Here is a 22,461-nt window from a genome sequence, read left to right as displayed (position 1 = left end):
AGTTTTAGCCAAATGCATTATAATATAGTATAGATATATAAAATTTATTTTTGATAAAATTTTAAAAATACGTTAATATTATTCTAATACAATTTAAAATATCTAATTAGGTCAATCAAATACACTGAAAAATACATTTTTATTGTAGTTTTATAATTGGTTTTCAATCAAATACACTTAAAATTTATGTTTTATTATAGTTTTATAATTGATTTTCAATCAAATACGCTTAAAAATATATTTACAATCAAATATACTTAAAAAGTTAAAAATACATTTTTTTGAGAAAAAAATCGGGTTAGGCCGGGGCCGGTCCTAAGTCGGTGTTGGTCCTCCGCCTGTCCAAGGTCAGGTCATGCCCATTCGGCCATCTCTAATTCAGGCAACTAAACCTAAGGCCCAAGGTCCTATCTATGACATTTAATATGTATTTACAAAGTCCAATAACGAACCGGCCCGGCCCGATTCGGGATATTAAAACATAGATCAATGATACCTTATAAAAACCAAATTCTTGAACCAATTTCTCTCTATTTTTAAATTTATAGGAACCATAATCACATAATTCACAATGAATTAGACCAAGCAAAATTGAAAGAAAATACACCAAAATGATATTAAAATAGAGATTAATGATACCTTATAAAAACCAAACCAAACAAACTCAATAAATCTCAATTGTTTAACGGTAACATGTACGCCACAACAAAATTCACAAACGAACATCATTTGAAAGGATGGTAAATCGATCTCTATTTGGTGTCGGAGAAGAAGGAGTTGACGGCCGGCATGACCTCTGGTGGTCGTGTACGTAAGAACCTACGAAGTCCATGTTCAGCGTATTTATGTCCCTCTTCATGATTTTCGAGCACAGCCGTCGTACGATGAGACTTGTCCACCCTGTAACATCAAACAACGGAATCTTAACATTTATATACACACACACAGGAGTAATCAAATGCAAACCATCCATATTTGTACAAGTTGTGCAAACCACCTTCATCCAACGATTTCATTGTTTAATCTTATGAAATTGTTTTATATAATACTTTTTTGATGAAGTTTTTTCATATATGGTTATGAAATTGTTTCATATAATACTTATGAAATTTTAATGAAATTGTTTCATATAATACTTATGAAATTTTAATGAAATTGTTTCATGTATTTTTCTATAATTAATATAATAAAGATGATAATATACATGATTAACACCTTCCACAATAAAAATGATTAATCAACCTCTCATAATTACAAAAAAAATAAACAAAATAAAAAATTATGATTGGTTAAATGAGATTTGTACGGTTTGTACAAATAACATGGCTTGCAAAGTAAATCTCCTCTACACACACATATATATACATATATGTGTGTGTTTTCAATTGGTTTTTTAAAATATATAATATTTATATATGACAAAAATAACACACTCTTTACATTTTGTGAATCTGTATCCTTGACCTCTAAAGAGGTTGGAATCTACCGGTACCAATATCGTTGGGTCCTTGGCCCTTTGGTAGTTGCTTTTCGTTATCAAGACGTAGAGGTCACCAACGACCTCTGATACATCTGACATCAATCGAGTCTTTTAAATCAAATAGCCATGGCCCGGTACTCAACAACGACATAAATCCAATTGTTTCTTTTATCTGATTTTGATTTCTTAACGACATAAAATAACGTTACCTGACATCAGGGTTCATGAAAACATTTCTCGTAAGTTGGAAAACACACATGGTCGTCACAAACGTCATCGCGGCCATCAAAGGATAAACCTACATCATCCAAATTGCGTTTTAAAACGTACGTCTTTTAACGCAAAACTAACTCAAAAATTCGTTACGTTTAAACATATACACCAACTACCGATTCGATTATGAGTTACCTCGGGTCTCACCCAACGCGGCATCCTCGTTACTTTTCGTACACGAAAAACTTCTGAAATCTCTGTGGATCGAATGATTTGATGAACTCGAAAGCAATTTAGAAATGTGTAATGAATAGCATACAGGTATATGAGTGTATATATATACACACACATGTATATATATATATATAGAGAGAGAGAGAGAGAGAGAGAGAGATGTGTGTATGTATATGTATATGTATAGTCAACGGATTTGACTTGAAATCAGGCCAACAGATTTGGGTCGATGAAATAAATGTTTGAATGCGTATATTTATTTAAAAGTATCCTGTATTTCACCTTTTCATTATAAAAACACGTAAATTCTTATCAAATGATGTTTGGCTTAGCGCTATATGAGTCTTTTGTCTCTTAACAAATTAAAGGTTTAAACCTTACCAAAGATGAGGAGGGTGTGTGATTTTATATGTTCTATTTGTTGTTTATATATTATATACTTAAAAAAACACATAAATTATAAAATAAAAAATTAAATTGAGGTTAAAAGGAAATACAGGTTGTATTTAACGAAATGAAAACCGGGTGCTGGAGCCTCTTGATTTGGTTACGGGTCAACCCAAAGGATTGGTCAGGGTCACACGAGCAACGAGGATGTCCGCGTGAATGCCATTTTCTTGATTATCTTAATGAATTTTCCAGACCTTCTTATTTGTCTGGTTTTAGTTGGAGGGCAATTCCGTCATTTTATTTGTCTACCAAAATATTTTTAAACAGATTTTTAAAAATTAATAAATAAAATATTAATTATAGATTACGATATTAATTATATTATTAAAATATTATTTTGTATAGAAATTTTATAGGTAATTATTTTCTGGAGATTTTATTTTTCAAATTTGGATGATTACAAGTTGGAGGGTAATTACTCTTAGAAATCTTCATTTTGGAAAATCTGTTGAAGATAATTTGAAAATTTAAGTTCAAAAATCTCTTAGGAATCGTTTGGTTTGATCGAATGATTTTGAGGGATCTAAATTTCGTGGAAGGATTTGAAATTAAAGAGATTTGGATTTGAAATGATTTGGAATTGTTGCCGTAGTTGGTTTCTAGAATTTGAAATTGTTGGCGGATTTGGTTTTTAGAATTTGGAATGAAATTAAGTTTTATTTTTTAAATAATTTATAAAAACAAATCATAAATAATTATAAAATAATTAAATTACCTTTTTATTAATTAATTATGATAAAAAAAAATGTTTTCAACATATTTTAAAATATTATTACATGTAAATTTTATGAAATCATGTGAAATACCAACATCCCAACAACTCTCATTGGATTTTTAAATGAGTGTTTGGTTGGAGGTATTAAACAGTCGTTAATGTAAATGAATATAAAAGAAATTGTTTGGTTTTATATAATATAATGAATTCATTCCTACAAGCCTAAATTTTCATTTTTGTTTAAACTTTGGGAATGAAAATTCATTCTCATTTCATGTCATTTTTATTTTAATTCTCATTTTCATTCCCTTGTCTGAACCAAACGCACCTAAATCCATATTTGTGGGATTTCAATGGAATCTAGAGATTTCAAATTCAAACAGTCCTTTAAATCAAACATGAGATTTGAATGAAATTGAGATCCAAATCCCTTCAAATCTTATCCAGTCCTACAAACCAAACGAAGTTTTAGGCCCCATTTGGTTTATAAGATTGGATATGATTTGAAGGGATCTGAAATTGAATTTCATTCCAATCTTACGTTTGGATTGAATGATTTCCTGGGTTTGGAATCCTACGAAGATAGTTGGTGTTTCACAGGATTTTGTAGGATTTATATGCAATAATGTTTTAATTTATGTTAAAATATTTATTTTGTGATAATCAATTAATAGAAAGATAAAAAATTTAATAAATTACTTATAAATAAAGAAATTCAATTTCATCCAAAATCCTACTAACTAAACACAACAAAAATCTAAATTCTTCCATGAAAACCAAACGTTTCAAATTCAATTTGTCAGCCAAACGCCCCCTAATCATATCTCCATTTTAAAGATTATATTATTATACTATCCAAAACATTTAATACCTTAAAAAACTTTTAAATATTTTATTTAAATTTTGTAATTTTTGTAGATCTTTTTTCTTCAAATATAGGGAAAAAAATTATTCTCTCATTTTTTTGGCAAATATTTTACAGATTTTTTGGAAGAAAAAGAACTCTAAAATCTCTAATTTGTCTATTTTAAAACATTTTTATCAGATTCTCTAAAATAAAGAAAAGTTTTATTCTCTATTTTGCACCCCAAAAAAATTCTATATATTGTTCTTGAAAACAGAGAAAATTAAGAAAAACTTCAAATTTAAAGAATTATCTAAAACTTCATATGTGAATAGAGAAATTAGTTTATTTTATTCATTTTCACAAATTAGATTGATTTATTGGTATTTTATATAAAAAATTTTAAAAAATGTATTGAGATGATAAATTTAATGAATATTTTGATGATATAATAAATTTTAAAATCTTTAAAATAAAAAATCTGTTGAAATTAAATTTAATTATATTTAAAGATTTTAGCTTTTAATTTTTTATTTTCAAAAAATTATAGAAAATATTTTAGAAATGGTATTTGTTCAGGATGCTGTAAGATTTGCTTGTGCTATAATCTTTGTTTATTTATTTATTTTTCAATGTATTATGTACATCAAAATAATGCTCCCTTCCAAAATTATATATATTAGAAGAGTACACGTACAATACAGCGAGATACATCTCGATTTTAGTATTTTATTTTATTTTGTTTTGTTTCAGACGATGTTATAATATGGTTTTATGTGTTTTTTGAGAAAATGATAATTTTTTATTTATTTTTGAATAAGATATAAATATGAAGATATTATAAAAAATTAAAAAAAATATATTGAAATTAGTACCAAATTAATTACTTCAATTTTCTCGTTTTTATGTGTTTCTTTAACTCATTTTTTTAATTTTTGGTCTAATAATATTTTTTATAAATATAATAATTAAGTATTTTGTTATAACTCAATGGTTATCTTAATTATATTTTAAAAAAATTTATATTTAAAATTAGATGTTTATTCTCTATTATATTATGTTCATCTGAAGTTAGTTACACGAATTCAAACATGAAATTTTAGTAAGTTGTACTTACGCATAATCTACTTGTAATCTTGAGTTTTAAGTAATATGCATCCATAAATAATATTTCATGTATAAAAAATGGTTTTCAAGAGTTTTTCTCAAATTCTTTATAATATTATATAGATATATATTGTAATATAAATAATAAATAAAAGTTAAAAAAAAAAAAGCAACCAAAATTTTCATTTTACATGGTTCATTCTCTAAACTTTTTTGAAATGAAAAAACCATTAAACTTTCTTATTTTGGTCTCTTGTTTTAACGACCATTAAAAATTTATGTTAAATGAGAGAAATTTTTGTCTTTTTATTGATTTTTTTTGTATTTTATGTAATCAAAGTCGATTTTATGATTTTGGTACATGTGGTTTTTGATCGAGTATAAAACAAAACAAAAGTCAATAAAAGAACGAAAATGTCCCCCATTTAACATAATTTTTTTAACGACCGTTAAAAGGACAGACCAAATACTTGACGTTTTTGCAAACCACGATGACGATTTTTTGCCTGAACCAATTCATAACTACATTCATAATGATCATCGCGTTTGCACAATAACAACTGTACGTATAGAAATATATGCACTTCATTCGTTTTAAAATAAGTGTCTACATTAGAAATGACTATACAATAATAATTATTACATTTTATCAATTTTTAAATATTTGTGCATTAATTAATTCTGAAAAAATCATGCATTTCCGTTTGGTGCTTAAGATGGAAACGGCTTTCGCTTCGGGAATATTTTCGTTGTCAGAGGAAGATTGAAACTATCAACCACGGTTTCGTGACTTATCCGATAAGCTTTTGACTTTGGAAGGACATCTTTAACTGGTGGGGTCGGAGCTTATCGTCAACCGTCTCTTGGAGGAGCTTTTCAATTGTACGGATTCTCTTTCTATTCCTAGTTCTATCAAGGGTTTTTTTGGAAAGCATGGTTTGAAAAGCGGTCTAGTCTATTTGGTGTGATTGGTCCTGTTGGTGTCGTCTTTGTTTGGTTGGTGGTTTTTGGTTTTGGATTCTATCGTTGTTGTGATCTTTAGGGCCTTACGGGTTGTTCGGTTTTATTTTGGTGGGTGTTCTTGGTTTCGGTTTTTGACTTGGTTTCTTAGTTGTTCTACTCCTTGCAGTTTCGTCTTCTCGTTGTAATTTTGTTTGCTTTTAACAATTTTCTCGGCCTTTCAAAAAAGAATTAAAAGTAGATTTAGAATATCAGTTATCTATTATTTAAACTGAACACTTATTTTAGAACTAGAAGAGTGATCGCACAATGTAGCGAGACACATCTCGATTTTAATGTTTTATTTTATTATTTGTTTCTGTCGATGTTATAATATGATTTTATGTGTTTTCAAGAAAACATTAATGATTTCATTTTTGAATAAAATATAAATTTGAATATATCATAAAAATTTGAAAAAAATATATTAATGTTAATATCAAATCAACTATTTAAAAGTTTTCATTTTTTATAATTTAAGGGGGTGTTTGGGATTGCTTATTTAAAACAACTTATGTTTTTTTGTAAAAGTGCTTATTAACTTATGTGGTATCAAACTAAAGTTTTGTAAAAAATGTTTGGATTAGCTTACAGCGGTACCAAACTGCAATAAGCTGATAAGTTGTTTTTTAGTGTTTGGCAAATTTTGCTTACATCTGTAAAATTACCAAAAAGGACAGAGAGAAGATTGATGTTGTTATATGGAGAAGGGAGAAGATTGAGATCGATGTTATCTGGAGGAAAAAAGATAGGTATAAAGAGTAATAGGGTTAAAATGGTAAATTGGTAATAAGCAATTTTTCATAAGTCAGGACGGATTAACTTATCAAAAACTGCTTATTACCGGTTTGGCACCGGTATAAGCAGTTTTCTTTTTTCTTATCCAAACACTAGGTATTAGCTTATCACCGGTGTCAGACTGAAATAAGTCAATAAGCAGATAAAATAAGCAATCCTAAACACCCCCTAAGTTTAACAATAAAATAATTTATTTTTGGTTTAATAATATAACATTTTATATATAATAATCATTGAGTTCTTACAGATAATAATTAAGTATTCTGTTAGAACTTAATGATTATCCTAATTATATTTTAGATTTTTTATATTTAAAATGAGATGTTTATCCTATATTTGATAATGTTTATCTACAGTTAGTTACACGAATTCAGATATGGAGCTTTAATAAGTCGTATTTATGCAAAATCTACTTGTAATCTTGAATTTTAAGTAACATGCATTAATATACAATATATTATGCATAAAAAATGGTTTTTAAGAGTTTTTGTCAAATGCTTTATAATATAATATAGATAACCGTAAATAAAAATATGGACACTTATTTTGAAACAGACGGAATACAAACTCAGTATGAATTATTTCCATTCTCATTTAATATAAATGAAGAAGCATTTAAAGAGTTCTTTTTGAATATTCAACTTATATTACTTGTCAAGCACATCACGTTAAGGTTAAGACGTCGTTTTCATTCTATTTTGATACAAAACGACGACGATTCCCCCTGAAAGTAAATCATCAATAAAACCCCATTCGTGACACATGGAAAATGAAGCGATTTTTATGTGTCACATTACTGACGGAACAGATGGCCGTTGGGAATAATGGCTCCCGCCTTCTTTTTCTTTTCTTTGCTTCACCTCAAGTCTTTGCTTCAAGAAACAGAAACCCCAACAGACAATTTTTAGAATCACACAATCTCTCTCTCTCTCTCTCTCTCTCTCTCTCTCTCTCTCTCTCTCTCTCTATATATATATATATATATATATATATTATAAAACATTTAACCAAAACTCTTAAAAATCATTCTTTATTGCATGAAGTACTCTGCGTTAATGCATATCACTTAAAATTTAATATTACAAGTAAATTGTGCATAAATACAACTTATTAAAACTCAATTTTTTAATTCGTATAATTAACTACAGATAAACACCATCAAATATAGGATAAATATCTCATTTTAAATATAAAATCTAAAATATAATTAAGATAATTATTAAGTTATAACAGAATTATTATTTTTATAAAAAATTTATTGTTAAACCAAAAATAAATTAATTCACTATTTGATCTAAATTAAATTATAATAAAAAAATCGAATTAAATAAATTGTAAAAAAACGAGAATTTTTAAATAGTTAATTTGATATTAATATTGTTATATTTTTTCAAATTTATTTTTATTCAAAAGTAAAAACATTATTTTTCTCAAAACCACATAATATCAACAAAGACAAAAAAAAAACATTATAATGAAGATGTATCTCGCTGCATTGCGCGAGTATCATTCTAGTATATATACACACACACACACATATATATATATGTATATATATAGATAGATATAATCAAATAAGAACATAATATATTATATAGTGAGAATCGTAAAAACTCTTATCTTAATACTCGACATGTTTTTTAATTTAGAATTAGAATCTAAGATATTATATACATATATTTGTTTCACAGTGTGTTTGTTTTTACGTATGTTTTTATTTCACAAACAAGTAAAAAAGCTTTACATTGGAAACAAATACATGTGAAACAAACATAGTTTGAAACAAATATATGTTAATCAAGTCGAAAGATCGTGTGGGAAGGGAAGTTATGATGAGAAGTGCAAGGAGATTTGAACCCTTGATCACGTTTAATCTCATGCCCAACTATGAATTGTGCTTTTAAAAGGGAATTGATCATGTGCATCTCGATACATCTTTTTATTGTTAACATTTAATCAGGATTGATCCAATGATGGAAATCTCTTCTTACGTTTCTCATCATAACTTCTCTTCTCACTGGAATCCAACCCGTTAATTAATACCTTAAATCTCAGTCTATGATGAAAAAGTTGTGAAATAACATGTAATGCTTTGGTTCTTACATTATTAGCTCCCTGTATATGGGAATAATCAAATCAGCAATGATAACTTTTATCTTAAGGTATTGTTTTATATGATTTTCATGTGAAGTAACATATCATGCACTGGTTCACAGTAACACTTAACTCCTATTCTCACACGACACATACATATATATATATATACATATAGACATATATATATATATATATATATACATATGTGTGTGTGTGTGTATATATATATATATATATATATATATTAGCACTTAAAAAGTTCAAAATGTAACCAACCAGTAGGTTTATATATATTAGCGCTTCAAAGTTCAAAATCTAACCACCAGTAGGTAAGCCATCTTCAAGCTCTATAACACCCCCCATCCCTAACAAGAAAGCCATAAGCTTGCCATATCTCAGAAACCGAATCTGTTTCCGAGATTTCGGTTTCGAGGAAGTTTCGGAACACAAAACGTCGAGATGAGAATCTTCATCTCTGCTTGTGTCTTTCTCGCGATCTGCTCGTTATCAGGTACTACGCGTTCAAATTGATAAAACTCCAAGAACACAACTTTCTCTAACGAATTTGATCATTTTGCAGCTGCTTTCGATCCTCTAGATCCAACTGGAAACATAACGATCAAATGGGATATTATGTCGTGGACTGCCGATGGTTATGTGGTAAGAAAATCGCCATTAGTTCTTTCAAGATTTCTTCATCTTTTCTACCTTTTCTTTTTGAAGTATATAATATTTGAGGGAGGTTTTGGGGAGAACTCTAAAAAAAATGAAAAACCGAGGAACACTCTGATAACTATTTCTCTGTACGATATGCACATATGCGTACAAGTAACTGAATGCACACGTACATACAGGACAAATTACTTGTATGCACAGATGCATATTGTACAGATGAATGTTTACTGAGATGTTCCCTAGTTTTTCATTTTTTTTACAGTTTTCCCCTGAACATGACCCTATAATATTTATATACGACAAATATTGGCTTAACTCCTCATGTTTGTCGAGATTTGAACCTTGTCCTTCTGGGAGGCTGAGCTCTATCAGTAACCCAAGTACTGCTCGGCCAATGCCCAATGACCCTTTGGTGATTGTGTACAGGCAGCGGTAACATTGAACAACTTCCAGATGTACCGCCATATCCAGACCCCGGGTTGGACCCTAGGGTGGACCTGGGCTAAGAAAGAGGTCATATGGTCCATGGTTGGGGCTCAGACCACAGAACAGGGAGACTGTTCCAAGTTCAAAGCCAACATGCCTCATTGTTGCAAGAAAATCCCGACCGTCGTCGACTTGCTACCCGGTGTCCCTTATAACCAACAATTCTCAAATTGTTGCAAAGGCGGGGTTGTGGCGGCATGGGGCCAAGATCCGTCGGCTTCTGTCTCGGCCTTCCAAGTCAGCGTTGGGCTAGCCGGGACTACAAACAAGACGGTCAAACTACCGAAGAATTTTACACTTTTAGGTCCTGGACCCGGGTATACTTGTGGACCGGCAAAGATTGTTCCTTCCACTACTTTTCTCACTCCTGATCGCCGGAGAAGAACACAGGCCTTAAGTAAGTTTTCTTGGTTCCGAATAAAGTACAGTTTGACTTTGATTTTCACGGAAACAGCCGCTCAACTTTTCTTGGTAAAGGTCAGGTCTGCGTACATCTTACTCCTCCAGACCCCACCACTAGGTGGAACATACCGGGCTCATTTGGTTTGGTTTGGTTTGGTTTTTTGACTTTGACTTTGACTTTGACTCGAGATCAAAGACTAACGAGTGGCTTATGTACAATGTAGTGACATGGAACGTGACGTGCACGTATTCGCAATTTCTGGCTACGAAACACCCGAGCTGTTGTGTATCATTCTCATCGTTCTACAACGAAACTATCACCCCGTGTCCTACGTGTGCGTGTGGTTGTGAGAATAAGAACAAATGCGTCAAGTAAGATTACAATTTCTTGAACCTAGATTACAGTCTCTGTATTATATTTGTCGACTTGCACACAACTTTGCTTTGTGCACGAGCCGGAGGGTTTTCATGGAGAAGGCCTCTCGATCTTGGTGGTAGAGGGAAGGTTTGTGTACATCCTATCCCTCCCATACCCTACTTTCGGGTGGGATGAAGGAGGTTCAGGGGAAAACTCCGAAAAAATGAAAAACTAAAAAACACCCTGGTAACCATTCATTAGGACGACATGCACATGTTCATACAAGTAATTAAAGTTGTTTCTTGGTGTTCATGCAAGTGTGCATGTTATGCACATTTGCATATTGGACAAATTACTTAGAAATTACTTGTATGCACATGTACATACCGTACAAATGAATGCTTACCAGGGTGTTCCTCAGTTTTTTATTTTTTTGCAGTTTTCCTCTGAACCTGACTCCGAGTGGGATATACAGGGTTCCTTTTGGTTAATAAAATTTTGAGAACCTAACGGTTGATGATGATTATAGGAGCGACTCTAAGCTTCTAAGCGTTGTTGGGGTAAATACGCCAAAAAAGGACAATTCACCGTTACTTCAGTGCACTCGGCATATGTGTCCCGTGAGGGTTCATTGGCACGTAAAGCAAAACTACAAAGATTATTGGCGGGCAAAGGTGGCGATAACGAATTTCAACTATCGGATGAACTACACACAGTGGACTCTCGTGGTTCAACATCCTAATCTCAACAATGTTACGCAAGTTTTTAGTTTCGACTACAAGCCACTCGTTCCATACGAGTCTATAAGTAAGTGGTGCCTAAGCATTTTACTCTCCGGGTACTAATTTCATCATAAGAAAGCCAGTATTTTCTTCAATGTCGTTTAGTCATCTTAACAACGAAACCTCTAGCGGTTTTGTATCTCCAAAAGTCAACAAAATTGTTGACCGGATGAATATGTGGCATTATTTTATTGGGAACAACAAATATTTTCAGAACCATGAGAACCAATTATTCATGATAAATATACCTTATCATTCATCAAGAATAGTTGGTTCTCAAAATATTTACGATTCTCGGTGTGTGTGCTGATGTGGACATCAGACACACATGTTCGGATTCTATCAAAGTTCAACAAAAAATGATTGTAACTAGGTGCTAAGGGCATTTACGTAATTTTCCGTATGCAGATGATACGGGTATGTTCTACGGGATGAAATTCTTCAACGACCTACTAATGGAAGCAGGACCGAAAGGAAATGTGCAATCAGAGGTTCTACTACAAAAGGACCAAAACACGTTCACTTTCAAGCAAGGATGGGCGTTCCCTAGGAAAGTCTACTTCAATGGTGACGAGTGCATACTTCCACCACCGGAATCATACCCGTTCCTACCAAATTCTGCTCACAAAACCCTATTTGGTCCGTTAACATTATTGGTTTCTTTGTTTGTCTTCTTGCTCGTTTAATTTCGAACACCATTTATCTTTCACTTTGTTAGTAGTTCAAGTTTCAAAGCTAAAGAATGTAACAAGTGACAACGATTTTGTATGTTGTTAAATATACGATTTAAGGCAACATAAGTTACCAATAGACATTCCAAATGCGAGTATTTATATTACAAATAGTTAACGTAGGTTCTTACCGTTACTACAACTATAAATTAGCACTAAAGACTCGAACACTATGCAAGAGAACAGTTGTAAATAGGTGAATTCACCCACAAATCGCATGCTCGTTGAATAGGATGGAACGCGCACCTGGGACCCACGAAGCATGAAAAATCTTGAAGATTGAACGCTGTATCACACTTTCAACGAGCACTTTGAGACACACGGATGCCGATTACTTACTCAAAGATCAAGAAAACAGCCAAAGACGTCATGAAGATCGTGAGTATCGATAAATTTAGTCGATAGCCGACATTTGGGAGATACGGGTAGGCTTCTGGAGGCGGCATAACGCAATTATCGCCATTGAAATAAACTCTACGTGGAAAAGCCCAGCCCTTTTCGAAAGTAAAAGTTGTTTTATCTTTGCGGAAAAGTAATTCCGACTGAACGTTGCCCAACGGTCCAGCTTGGTTAAGGAAATCGTTGTAGAATTTAACGCCCCATAGCATAGCGGTATCATCTGCAAGAGATAATTAGCAAATTAATCACTGATTAGATGTGTTTTAAGAACTAATTAACCACCAACAAGACGATTGCTTACTTATAGAAGAGTACGGGGTGAGGGGCTTATAATTAAAGCTGAAAATTTGAGTAAGATTGTCAAAGTTCGGGTGTTGAACGACCAAGTTCCATTGCGAGTAATTCATCCTGTAGTTGAAATTTGTAATTGTGACCTTCACCCGCCAGTAATCCTTGTAGTTAAGCTTCACGTGCCAATGAACACGAATTGGGCACATATGTCGAGTGCATTGAACCAGGGGGGTTAAGCTATTTTTACCGGGACCATTAACAACCGAAGCTAGATATGGCGAGTTTGGGCTGCAAAACAGTCGGCAATTTGATGAAAAATTAGATACGACAACAAAGATTGTAAAAAGAAAAGATCTAGGAAATCCAAATACTTCCTCCGCCCAAAATAAGCGTCCACATTTATGGATGTTAATGAGTCGAGCTTTTAACGACCTACTCGAGCTCGAGCTCGTTTATCTCGAATTTGAGATTAATAATTGTCGAGCTCGAGCTAATCTCAAACAGACACTAAAACTCGTTTAACTTAATGAGTCGAGCTCCATAACACCAATGTTCAACTCCGCTTGTTCGTAAACTCGATTAAATTTTTCTAGCCGAGCCGAGCGATCGAGCATATGCTTTTTCGAGTCAAACATGTTCATGTGTTCATAAATTATATGATTGAAGTATAATATTATTGAGGTCGAGTCAATAAGCAAGCTAATTGATCTCGAGTTCGAGCCCATAGAGCTCGAACATTTAAAAGATATTCGAGCTCGAGCAGGAGCCCTACTGTGAAAAAGCTATTCAAGTTCGAGCCTGGGAAACTTTTTCGAGTTGAGCTCGTATAACCTCCAACTCACCTCGACTCAGCTTGTTAACACCCCTATCCACATTTCTATTAATTTAGTCTCAAAATAAGTGTCCACTTTCAAAAGTAAGCGTCCATTTCACAATTCTACCCTTAATTAGGAGATGAAGAAATTCATCACTCCCTCTCGAATGAAATGAAGGGTAAAATTGTCATTTAGTGAATTGAAAAGTGTAATAATTATACATTTTTAAAACCGTGTCCCTTTTTTCATCGTGGGCATTTATTTTGAGTCGGAGGAGTATGACATTAAAGATCAGAAAATGGGGAACAACCGCTCTACCCTTTGGGGGCAAAGGGCAGGTCTACGTACATCTCTTGACCCTACTTTCAAGCGGAGTATATTGGATTCAATTTGGTTTCGTAAAAACTAAAACAGAAAGAAAAGAACGTACTTTACGCAACTTCCTGGGTGTGTAGCATTGTTTTGGCATCCACAAGTGCAAGTAGGGCATGGAACGATGGTATCATTGTAGAACGATGAGAGAGACACGCAACAAGTCGGGGTTTTCTGAGCCAAAAACTGTGAATACGTACAGGTAACATTCCAAGTCACTGCCAAAACATGAATAACGGAAATTAGAAACCGTAGAAAAATATATGGAACCCCATCAAATTACTCCCAAAATAGCTTTGAGAAATTGTCCACATCTAGCTAATGTGGGACTCCAACGGAAACATCCTGAAGGGTTAAAATCGTAATTTATACGGCTACTACAAGTTTGATCAGAGAAACTCACTCATAGCTTGGGTCACTCGTCTTCCATCTGCAGTTATGAACTTTGACGGTTTACCAACTACAGCCGGTCCACAGGTGTAGCCCGGACCTGGTGCAAGCAACGTGAAGTTCTTGGGCGGTTTAACCGTTTTGTTAGTGGTTCCAGCCGCACCAACGCTAACCTGAAACGAGCTAGCGTAGTTGTTGGGTTCTTGAGCCCACGAGTTGATAACTCCGCCTTTACAGCAATTCGAGATCTGCTGATTGTAAGGAGTCCCCGGAAGTAAATCGACGATCGAAGGAGTTTTCTTGCAGCAATGTGGCGGTGAACTCTTGTATTTTGAACAATCTCCTTGTTCAGTGGCTTGACCACCCATCATGTTCCATATCACCTCTTTCTTAGCCCACGTCCAACCTAAGGTCCACCCTGGAGGTGGGATGTGACGGTATTGTTGGAAGTTGTACATAGTAACAACGGCCTACATAGATATGAAACCAATTAGAAAGTTTAACATTTTGAACATATCGATGAGAGATCTTGAACGGCCATACACTTTTTGACGATTAAGGCCATGTTTGGCGACCATAAGCTAGCTTATTTTTTGAGCTTATTGAAAAAAAAAAGTCTAGTTAGCCATAAACTAGCTTATAAGCTAGCTTTTTCAAAAGCTACTTCAAGTAGCGTTTCAATAAGCTCCATGGGATTTTTCCACTTTCTTCCAATTATGCCCCCTTATATTTTTCAACATGCCGTTTTAGGTCATATTACATCATTATCTACCTTATCAACTAGTTTTTACCAAACATGACTAGTCTATCACATAGCTTATTAACCAACAACTAGTTTTTCTGCTAACGGTTAGCTTTTCAGCCAACAACTAGCTTATTGGATAGTTTTTTTTTAATACCAAACATGACTAGTCTATCATGTAGCTTACCCGCTAAAAATTACTTATTAGCCAACAACTAGTTTTTCAGCTAACAACTAACTTTTTAGCCAACAACTAGCTTATCAGCTAGTTTGTCAAACATAGCCTAAGAAATTTAAAACGAGGGAACTTGGAGTTAATGATACTTACAACATAACCGTCCGGAGTCCAACTCATAATGTCCCACTTGATTGTGATATTTCCATTCGGGTCAAGTGCATCGTAGGCTTCTGCAAATACAAAAGAAGAGGGAATTATTGTATCATCCATCAACAGAGATACTTTAAAATGGCAAGTCCCCACATGTCTCATACGAAATAGCCTCTAAAGTCGTATAATGGCAAATAAAAAGCAAACAAAATCACCATATACTAACCCCCCCCCCTCCTCCCCCCCAAAAAAAACACCCACATCCCGAACACTATAAAACTTAAACGGTGCACCAAGGCTCTTCAACTTCAAGCCCATGGTCTTCCGCTCACCAATTGCTCCAAGGATTCCGCCTCTTCCCAAAACACATAACCAAAGCAAACGAACCCAGTATATCCCATGCAGAGGTAGGGTCAGGCAATTTACTTTCAGTTATTCACATTTGAATTTAGTAACTTGCACAACAAGTTTCCTTTCTCATCTTTAAAACACATAATTTACTTTTTGTATTTTCCATCTCCATTATTTAGATTTTAGTCCTCGCATCTTTCGTAAGAAGACATTGCCTCTACCCCAAGGGCTAGAGAGGTTGTGTGCAAACCAACATCAGGTACATAATTAACCGTAACGTGATGGCCCACATTGCCACATTGGTGTAAAAATGAAATGTAAACCCCTTACGAGTCCTCGGACATGGGCTACCAAAATCTTCCTCATATGGTCTTAGGGTTGCAACCTTACATTAACACTCCTTTTTGAAAAACAAAGATATCATGATCTTAAATAACATACACACCATTCATGGTTTCAAACGCTTCAACTCCTTTGGAAAAATATGCAATAAGTTACTTTTGCTGTAATGGTGTAGAAGAATTTGTTCTTTGAAAACCTTCATGATGAAGTCAATCTTGATTCTTGAGTGACAAGATCCCCACTTGGCAAAAGTTAGAAATTTCTTCTTTGGCCAGTAATTTCTAAAAGATTAGATATACAAATTAGGGTTCAGAATCCAATCCAGCATATATATATAGGGTTGGGTTCTGGTAAGAATGAAAGTTATGGTGAGAATGGTAAGAAGGGATCTCCACCCTTGGATCAATCCTAATTGAAACAGAACCACTAGATCAACACTAATGAGGATCCACTAGATCAATTCTCTTCTAAATCAAGGGTCCTAATCACTTCTTACATTTCTCATTAACTCCTATTCTCACACGATTGTCATATATATATATATATATATATATATATATACTTGGGATCATATGAGACCAATGGTTTTTTGTGAGACCCGTAAGACCAATTCTCAACCCTTGGATTAGATTTACAATCGTCAGATCTGAACATTTATAAACGCCACGARACTTCTCACTAATTACGAAATTGCCAYCTTGCAACTTTGCAACCATTAGATCATTAATTCATAAATTTGATCAATGAACATAAATTGGTCTTACGCGGGTCTCACGAAAAACCCTTGGTCTCACGTGAACCCAACCCTATATATATATATATATTACAGTTCACTTGGCATTTGCTGATCTTCATCCATGAAACAATTTTACATGATAAAAAAAAGCTACTGAATTCTTCTTCCAGATGAACCAATTCACTAAAAGCAACGAGAACTCAACCATTTTTGCAAAAAATAAAGAACACCTACTTAAACGTACCAATTTGTTTCATTAAATTCATAAATCATCCACCTCTCTCAAACCCATTAGTCAATTACGCCACACAATTAGATATCCCTAGGGATTAATGAATAAGCATCAAACCCTTCTCAATCTTCGTAACCGAGAAACCAATTTGATCAAAGAACCACTATCCCATTCACCAATAACTAAAATCTCCCACACCCATCAGTCAATTAAGCTCTAAAATCAGAAATCTAGACAAAAAAAGTATCATAGAAATTCAATCAAGCAAAACCAATCGATTAAACCGGCAATTAGAACCTTAAAGAACTCAATGATGAAAGCAAAAAGTAAAAATAACTACAAGTCGAAACCTGTGCGAGTGAAACTGCATGAAGAAAGAAATATCACGAGTAAAATGGTGGAAATCGACAATCGTGCGAGGGATCTGAAGCAATGATCCATTAGCTGATGCAAGGTGTGGTTGATTCGATTGATTGTTGAGGAGGGGAAGAAGAATTTTATGATGGGGGAGCGGTGGATGAACTTTTTGGCGAGTGACGAGAGCAAAACCTTGATCAAGAGTTTAAAAAAAGGAGTGGGAACATAAAAACAATAATGAAATCTTTACAACAACTGCCTGGATCAGTGCTGTACAAGATGTGTTTGTTTCCAGTTATTTGACTTTCTCTCGAACGTTCTTTTTGGGTTTTTAATGCAAACCATTGCTTTTTTATAAAAATGGAGACTGATCGAAATGGAAATTTCGCCATTTTTCAGGTTTCTTTAGATCTTTTAGGTGGTGCTTGGAATTGGTTATTGAAAATAACTTATATTTTTTTATAAAAGTACTTATCAATTTATTATAAGTCATAATGATTTAATCTATTTAAAAATCCTTTATTACTGGTTTGGTACCGGTATAAATTGTTTATCCAAACACTCAAAAGTGTTTATTACCGATGTCACACTGAAATAAGTCAATAAATTGTTTTTATAAGCAATTACAAACATTCCTTATTAGTCATTTCTCTCTTATTTTTATCAAGATATCATTACCTCAGCAAATGGTGTATGTAGTTCACAAAGGTAGCTAAAAGACAAAAAAAATATGTTATAATTTCGAGCAAGTTGCATGAAAAAGTGATAGGATGAAATTTGGTTGAATAACAAATAATATTGAGTTGGATATTATATTACTCATCACATCAGCATTGTAACCGGTTAATGTTTCAACTGTTTACCATGGTACTTAAATGTTTAAGACTTTACATCTTAGGTACTAAAATGAAAGTTTTGAAAGTTTGTTACCAGATATATGAATCAAGTTAAAGTATGTTACTTTTTCATGTCATTTGCCCTATAATTTCTACTTGGGTCTACAAGTTAAGGATGTGCCATTTGCGGAAATAGTGACATTTGGATAAAACCGGGGGATAAATGAATATAAGGGGTTGTTTGTTTACCTCTTAATGGTTTGATTAAGAGGTGAATCTTGTTTGGTAAAAAAAATATGCTTCTTAATGGTTCTAAAGCCCTCTAAATGATTTTGTATATTGAGTCTCCTTTAACCATTAAGGACCCTGATTTCATCGTAAACAATTATCAAACAGTTATATTTCATCTTGCACTATATTATGAAAATCTCTTAATCATTCTGACCACTTAATCATTTTACACCAAACCATTCAGCAACCGTCAAACAACCGCTAAAACCAATTGATGATAGAGGAATGGCCATTGCAGTCAATTTCCTGTGAAAAAAATGTATAATTACAGATTTTTTATAGGATTATAATTAAGAGGGTTTATCTGACTAAAATAGAGAAAATGAAGATTTATTCTTTATTTTTACTTTAATGGATTCATTACATTGTTATATAAAACACAGTCGCAAGGAGAAAAAAAAATCTAAGAACATCTTTAATATGAGTTTTTTATAAGCAAAAAGTATAAGAACTTCACATTATTTGAGTTCTTGTACAAAAACTTTGGTTCTTACCTTGAATTTGATGTGATTTGTACAAGATAAATGAACTGTATACCATATGAACAAAACCCGTAATTTTAAAAACACAAGATCGAGATTAGCATTTTTCAACATAATCATGGGGCCGGAGCTTCCGTCAGGGCCTACATAGGTCCGTCCCAGTTAAAAAAAATTGATAAAATAAAGTAGTTTAAATCATTTTATCAATATAACTACGATATTAAATTACAAAAAGTTATTGTTTTCATAAATAAAACAAGCATAATTTATTCCTTTATCACATAAAATTTCAACACTTTATCATTTTGATATTAAGGTAAATTGCATGAAAACTTAACGTACTTTAACTTGATTCTTATTTTGGGTAACGTATTTTCAAAACATTTATTTTGATATATAAGATGTAAAGTTTTAAACATTTATGTACTCGGGTTAACCGGTTGAAGCATTAACTGATTACCATGTTAATATGACGAGTGATGTGATATCCGATTAATGCTTCAGCAAATAATACTGAGTTGGATACCACATCACTCGTCACATCAACATGATAATTGGTTAATGCTTCAACATGTTAACCGGGTATTTAAATGTTTAAAATTTTACATTTTAGATACCAAAATTGAAGTTTTAAGAGTACGTTGCCAAAAATAAAAATCAATTTAAAGTACGCTAGTTTTTCATGCAATTTGTCCTTGATATTATTTAAAGTCATAAACTATAAATTTGGTCCCTATGGTTTGTCAAAAATAACATTTTTCGTTTCTACAGTTTTAAAATTATAAAATGGGCACTGTGATTTGTAAAATTTGAAAATTTTGGTCCCTTTCTTTAATGTTCATTAAAAAAAAATCAGATAAGAAACAGTTTGGTGAACTATCAAAATAAATGATTATATTAATAATATATGTTATAAAGCATTTGACAAAAACTCTCAAAACCATCTTTTATAAATAAAATAATGTTTATTGATGCATATTACTTAAATTTCAATATTACAAGTAAATTGTGCGTAGATACAACTTATTAAGTTCCATGTTTGAATTTATGTAATTAACTGTAGATAAATATAATTAAATACATGATAATTTTTTTATTATAAATATACAATCTAAAATGTAATTGGAATAATTATTGAATTTTAACATAATACTTAATTATTATCTTCATAAATAAATTATTTCATCATTAAACCTAAATTAAATTATAATTAAAATATTGAATTAAAGAAATTACACAAAAAATTGAGAAATTTTATATATATTTTTTAAAAAATTTATGATATCTTCAATTTATATTTTATTAAAAAAACATTATTGTTTGCTCAAAGCTACATAAATTCGTATTATAACACTGACATAAACCAAAAAATAAAAATAAAACATTAAAATCGAAATATGTCTCACTACATTGCATGAGTATCATTTTAATATTATTAATAATATAAATGTTCAACTAGTAGATTTATTTATTAAAATAAACATGTAATTTAACCATAAAAAAATGATGAATTCTTTTACGTGTTTCAAAGTTTATAAAACGTAAAATAGACTCAAAACGCATTTTTCCTCTTCCATTAATTATTTTTTATTTAATTTGTATTTGTATTTATTTATTCCAGTTGCACGACAGTACATATTGATGGAGAATATACTACTAAAAAATGGAAATTCTCTATTAATAAAAAGGAAAAAAATTGATGTCAAACCGATGACTTTTTGGTAGACTTTAATATTTGTAGCATGAAATTATACGTTAAAAATTAATGTGTCTGTGTCATAATGGTATGTAATGGGTCGTTTACCAAACGCTTACTCGGATAAGCGTTTACCAAGTCATATTACCTCATCGGATGAATATGGTAAGGACCAAGAATCTTACCCGGTAAGAGTGAGACAAGGACCAAGAGTCTTACCCAATAAGTGAGAGCGATGACTCTTACCACGGTAAGCGCTTAGCGGATAAATTGTTGCATACAATATCGTTTTGGTGGATTAAAATCTTACCCGTTAAGTAAATAATAATGTTAAATTTTACCGATAAGCACTTACCGGGTAAATGTTTGGTAAACGACCCCTAAGTTTTTGACTTCTTAAGAGATTAAAGGTTTAAATTTTATCAAAATTGAGGAGGGTGTATAAATTCATTTGTTCTATTAACTAAATATAAATATTATATATTTCAAAAAAAAAAAAAAAAAATTGGAACATGTTTTTTGTTTTTAAGCATTTTTCATGCCTAAAAAATTAATATATAAGTGAAATAGACTTATAATCATTTATAAATGTAATAAATTATGTGGTTGTTTGGCAAAATGATTAATAAACTCTAATAATAGTTCAAAATGAAATATAATTGTTTGGTAATTGTTTACAATGAAATTAGAGCGCTGAATAGTTAAGGGAGGCTCATTGTACAAAATCATTCAGATGGTTTTAGAACTATTAAGAAACGAGGTTTTTTTTTGTCAAACAGGATACGCTTCTTAAAAATTCAAAGTCTGCTTCTTAATGGAACTAGTAAGAGGTAAACAAACAACCCCACATGAACGGACTTAGGATTTTTGTCGAACGAATGCATATTTAAGATAGATCAAATTCCTGCAAAATCGTTGGATGTGTTTTTAGCTGAATTTTATTGTTTCTAGGGATTTTTAACCTTTTTAGTTGATTTTGAAAGATTTTCTTTGTTTGATTTCGAGCGGATTTTTTGGTTGTTGATTTCGAGAGGCTTTTTTTTTAGCTTTTTTGGTTGATTTTCTTTGTATTTCTAATATTCTTGAACACCCTTCAAAACTTAGCGACTGCACCTTTTGTCTCTCAAAAAAGTTCTGGTTCCGGAAATATGTTTGAGTGGGTGCACGTGACACCGCTCGGGGATTCATAGGTCCACCCCATGCGTGTATTATTTCCTATATGAAATAACATGTGTGAAAATGCAGTGTTCAACAGTGTTGTTTCATATATGAAACGTTCAGAACTGTTTTGAGTGTGGAAAAAAACAATATTGAACGTTTCACATATGAATCAACAATGTATAAGCAGTGAATTTTCACACATGTCGTTCCGTACATGAAAACTGATTCATTGGTTTGCATAAATTATTAGGTTTGTAAAAGAAGGGGGT

General features: G+C 32.2%; 3 protein-coding genes across 3 annotated transcripts; 1 reads left to right on the top strand and 2 right to left on the bottom strand.

Annotated features, from left to right (window-relative positions):
- Positions 1–613: 613 nt before the first annotated feature.
- On the bottom strand, positions 614–2,018 carry LOC112515915. Its single transcript, XM_025122889.1, has 3 exons — positions 1,889–2,018; positions 1,690–1,778; positions 614–900 (listed from the first exon to the last, which is right to left on the bottom strand). The coding sequence occupies exons 1-3, from the start codon at positions 1,910–1,912 to the stop codon at positions 753–755; spliced, it is 261 nt and encodes an 86-aa protein (XP_024978657.1). The 5' UTR covers positions 1,913–2,018; the 3' UTR covers positions 614–752.
- Positions 2,019–9,482: 7,464 nt separating this feature from the next.
- On the top strand, positions 9,483–12,345 carry LOC112515258 (COBRA-like protein 4). Its single transcript, XM_025121962.1, has 5 exons — positions 9,483–9,597; positions 10,039–10,495; positions 10,725–10,872; positions 11,388–11,665; positions 12,049–12,345. The coding sequence occupies exons 1-5, from the start codon at positions 9,571–9,573 to the stop codon at positions 12,324–12,326; spliced, it is 1,188 nt and encodes a 395-aa protein (XP_024977730.1). The 5' UTR covers positions 9,483–9,570; the 3' UTR covers positions 12,327–12,345.
- Positions 12,346–12,408: 63 nt separating this feature from the next.
- On the bottom strand, positions 12,409–18,021 carry LOC112515257 (protein COBRA-like). Its single transcript, XM_025121961.1, has 6 exons — positions 17,720–18,021; positions 15,709–15,788; positions 14,652–15,108; positions 14,307–14,466; positions 13,072–13,349; positions 12,409–12,990 (listed from the first exon to the last, which is right to left on the bottom strand). The coding sequence occupies exons 1-6, from the start codon at positions 17,808–17,810 to the stop codon at positions 12,707–12,709; spliced, it is 1,350 nt and encodes a 449-aa protein (XP_024977729.1). The 5' UTR covers positions 17,811–18,021; the 3' UTR covers positions 12,409–12,706.
- Positions 18,022–22,461: the final 4,440 nt, after the last annotated feature.

Source organism: Cynara cardunculus, assembly GCF_001531365.2.
Source record: "Cynara cardunculus var. scolymus isolate 2C chromosome LG 7, CcrdV1, whole genome shotgun sequence".
NCBI classification, from domain to species: Eukaryota; Viridiplantae; Streptophyta; class Magnoliopsida; order Asterales; family Asteraceae; genus Cynara; species Cynara cardunculus.
The sequence above is the reverse complement of the archived record's forward strand: the minus strand, read 5'-3'. Positions and strand labels throughout refer to the sequence as shown.

Bases quoted from the DNA above. Each gene is read 5' to 3' on its own strand.
- LOC112515915 (XM_025122889.1), bottom strand. From the start codon at position 1,912: ATGCCGCGTTGGGTGAGACCCGAG. The intron at 1,779-1,888 runs GTAACTCATAAT...TGGATGATGTAG, and splicing joins CGCGTTGGGTGAGACCCGAG to GTTTATCCTTTGATGGCCGC. The intron at 901-1,689 runs GTAACGTTATTT...TTGATGTTACAG, and splicing joins TTCATGAACCCTGATGTCAG to GGTGGACAAGTCTCATCGTA.
- LOC112515258 (XM_025121962.1), top strand. From the start codon at position 9,571: ATGTCGTGGACTGCCGATGGTTATGTG. The intron at 10,873-11,387 runs GTAAGATTACAA...TGATGATTATAG, and splicing joins AATAAGAACAAATGCGTCAA to GAGCGACTCTAAGCTTCTAA. The intron at 11,666-12,048 runs GTAAGTGGTGCC...TTCCGTATGCAG, and splicing joins CGTTCCATACGAGTCTATAA to ATGATACGGGTATGTTCTAC.
- LOC112515257 (XM_025121961.1), bottom strand. From the start codon at position 17,810: ATGGATCATTGCTTCAGATCCCTCGCACGATTGTCGATTTCCACCATT. The intron at 15,789-17,719 runs GTTTCGACTTGT...TTGTATTTGCAG, and splicing joins ATGCAGTTTCACTCGCACAG to AAGCCTACGATGCACTTGAC. The intron at 14,467-14,651 runs GTGAGTTTCTCT...ATGTTTTGGCAG, and splicing joins ACGAGTGACCCAAGCTATGA to TGACTTGGAATGTTACCTGT.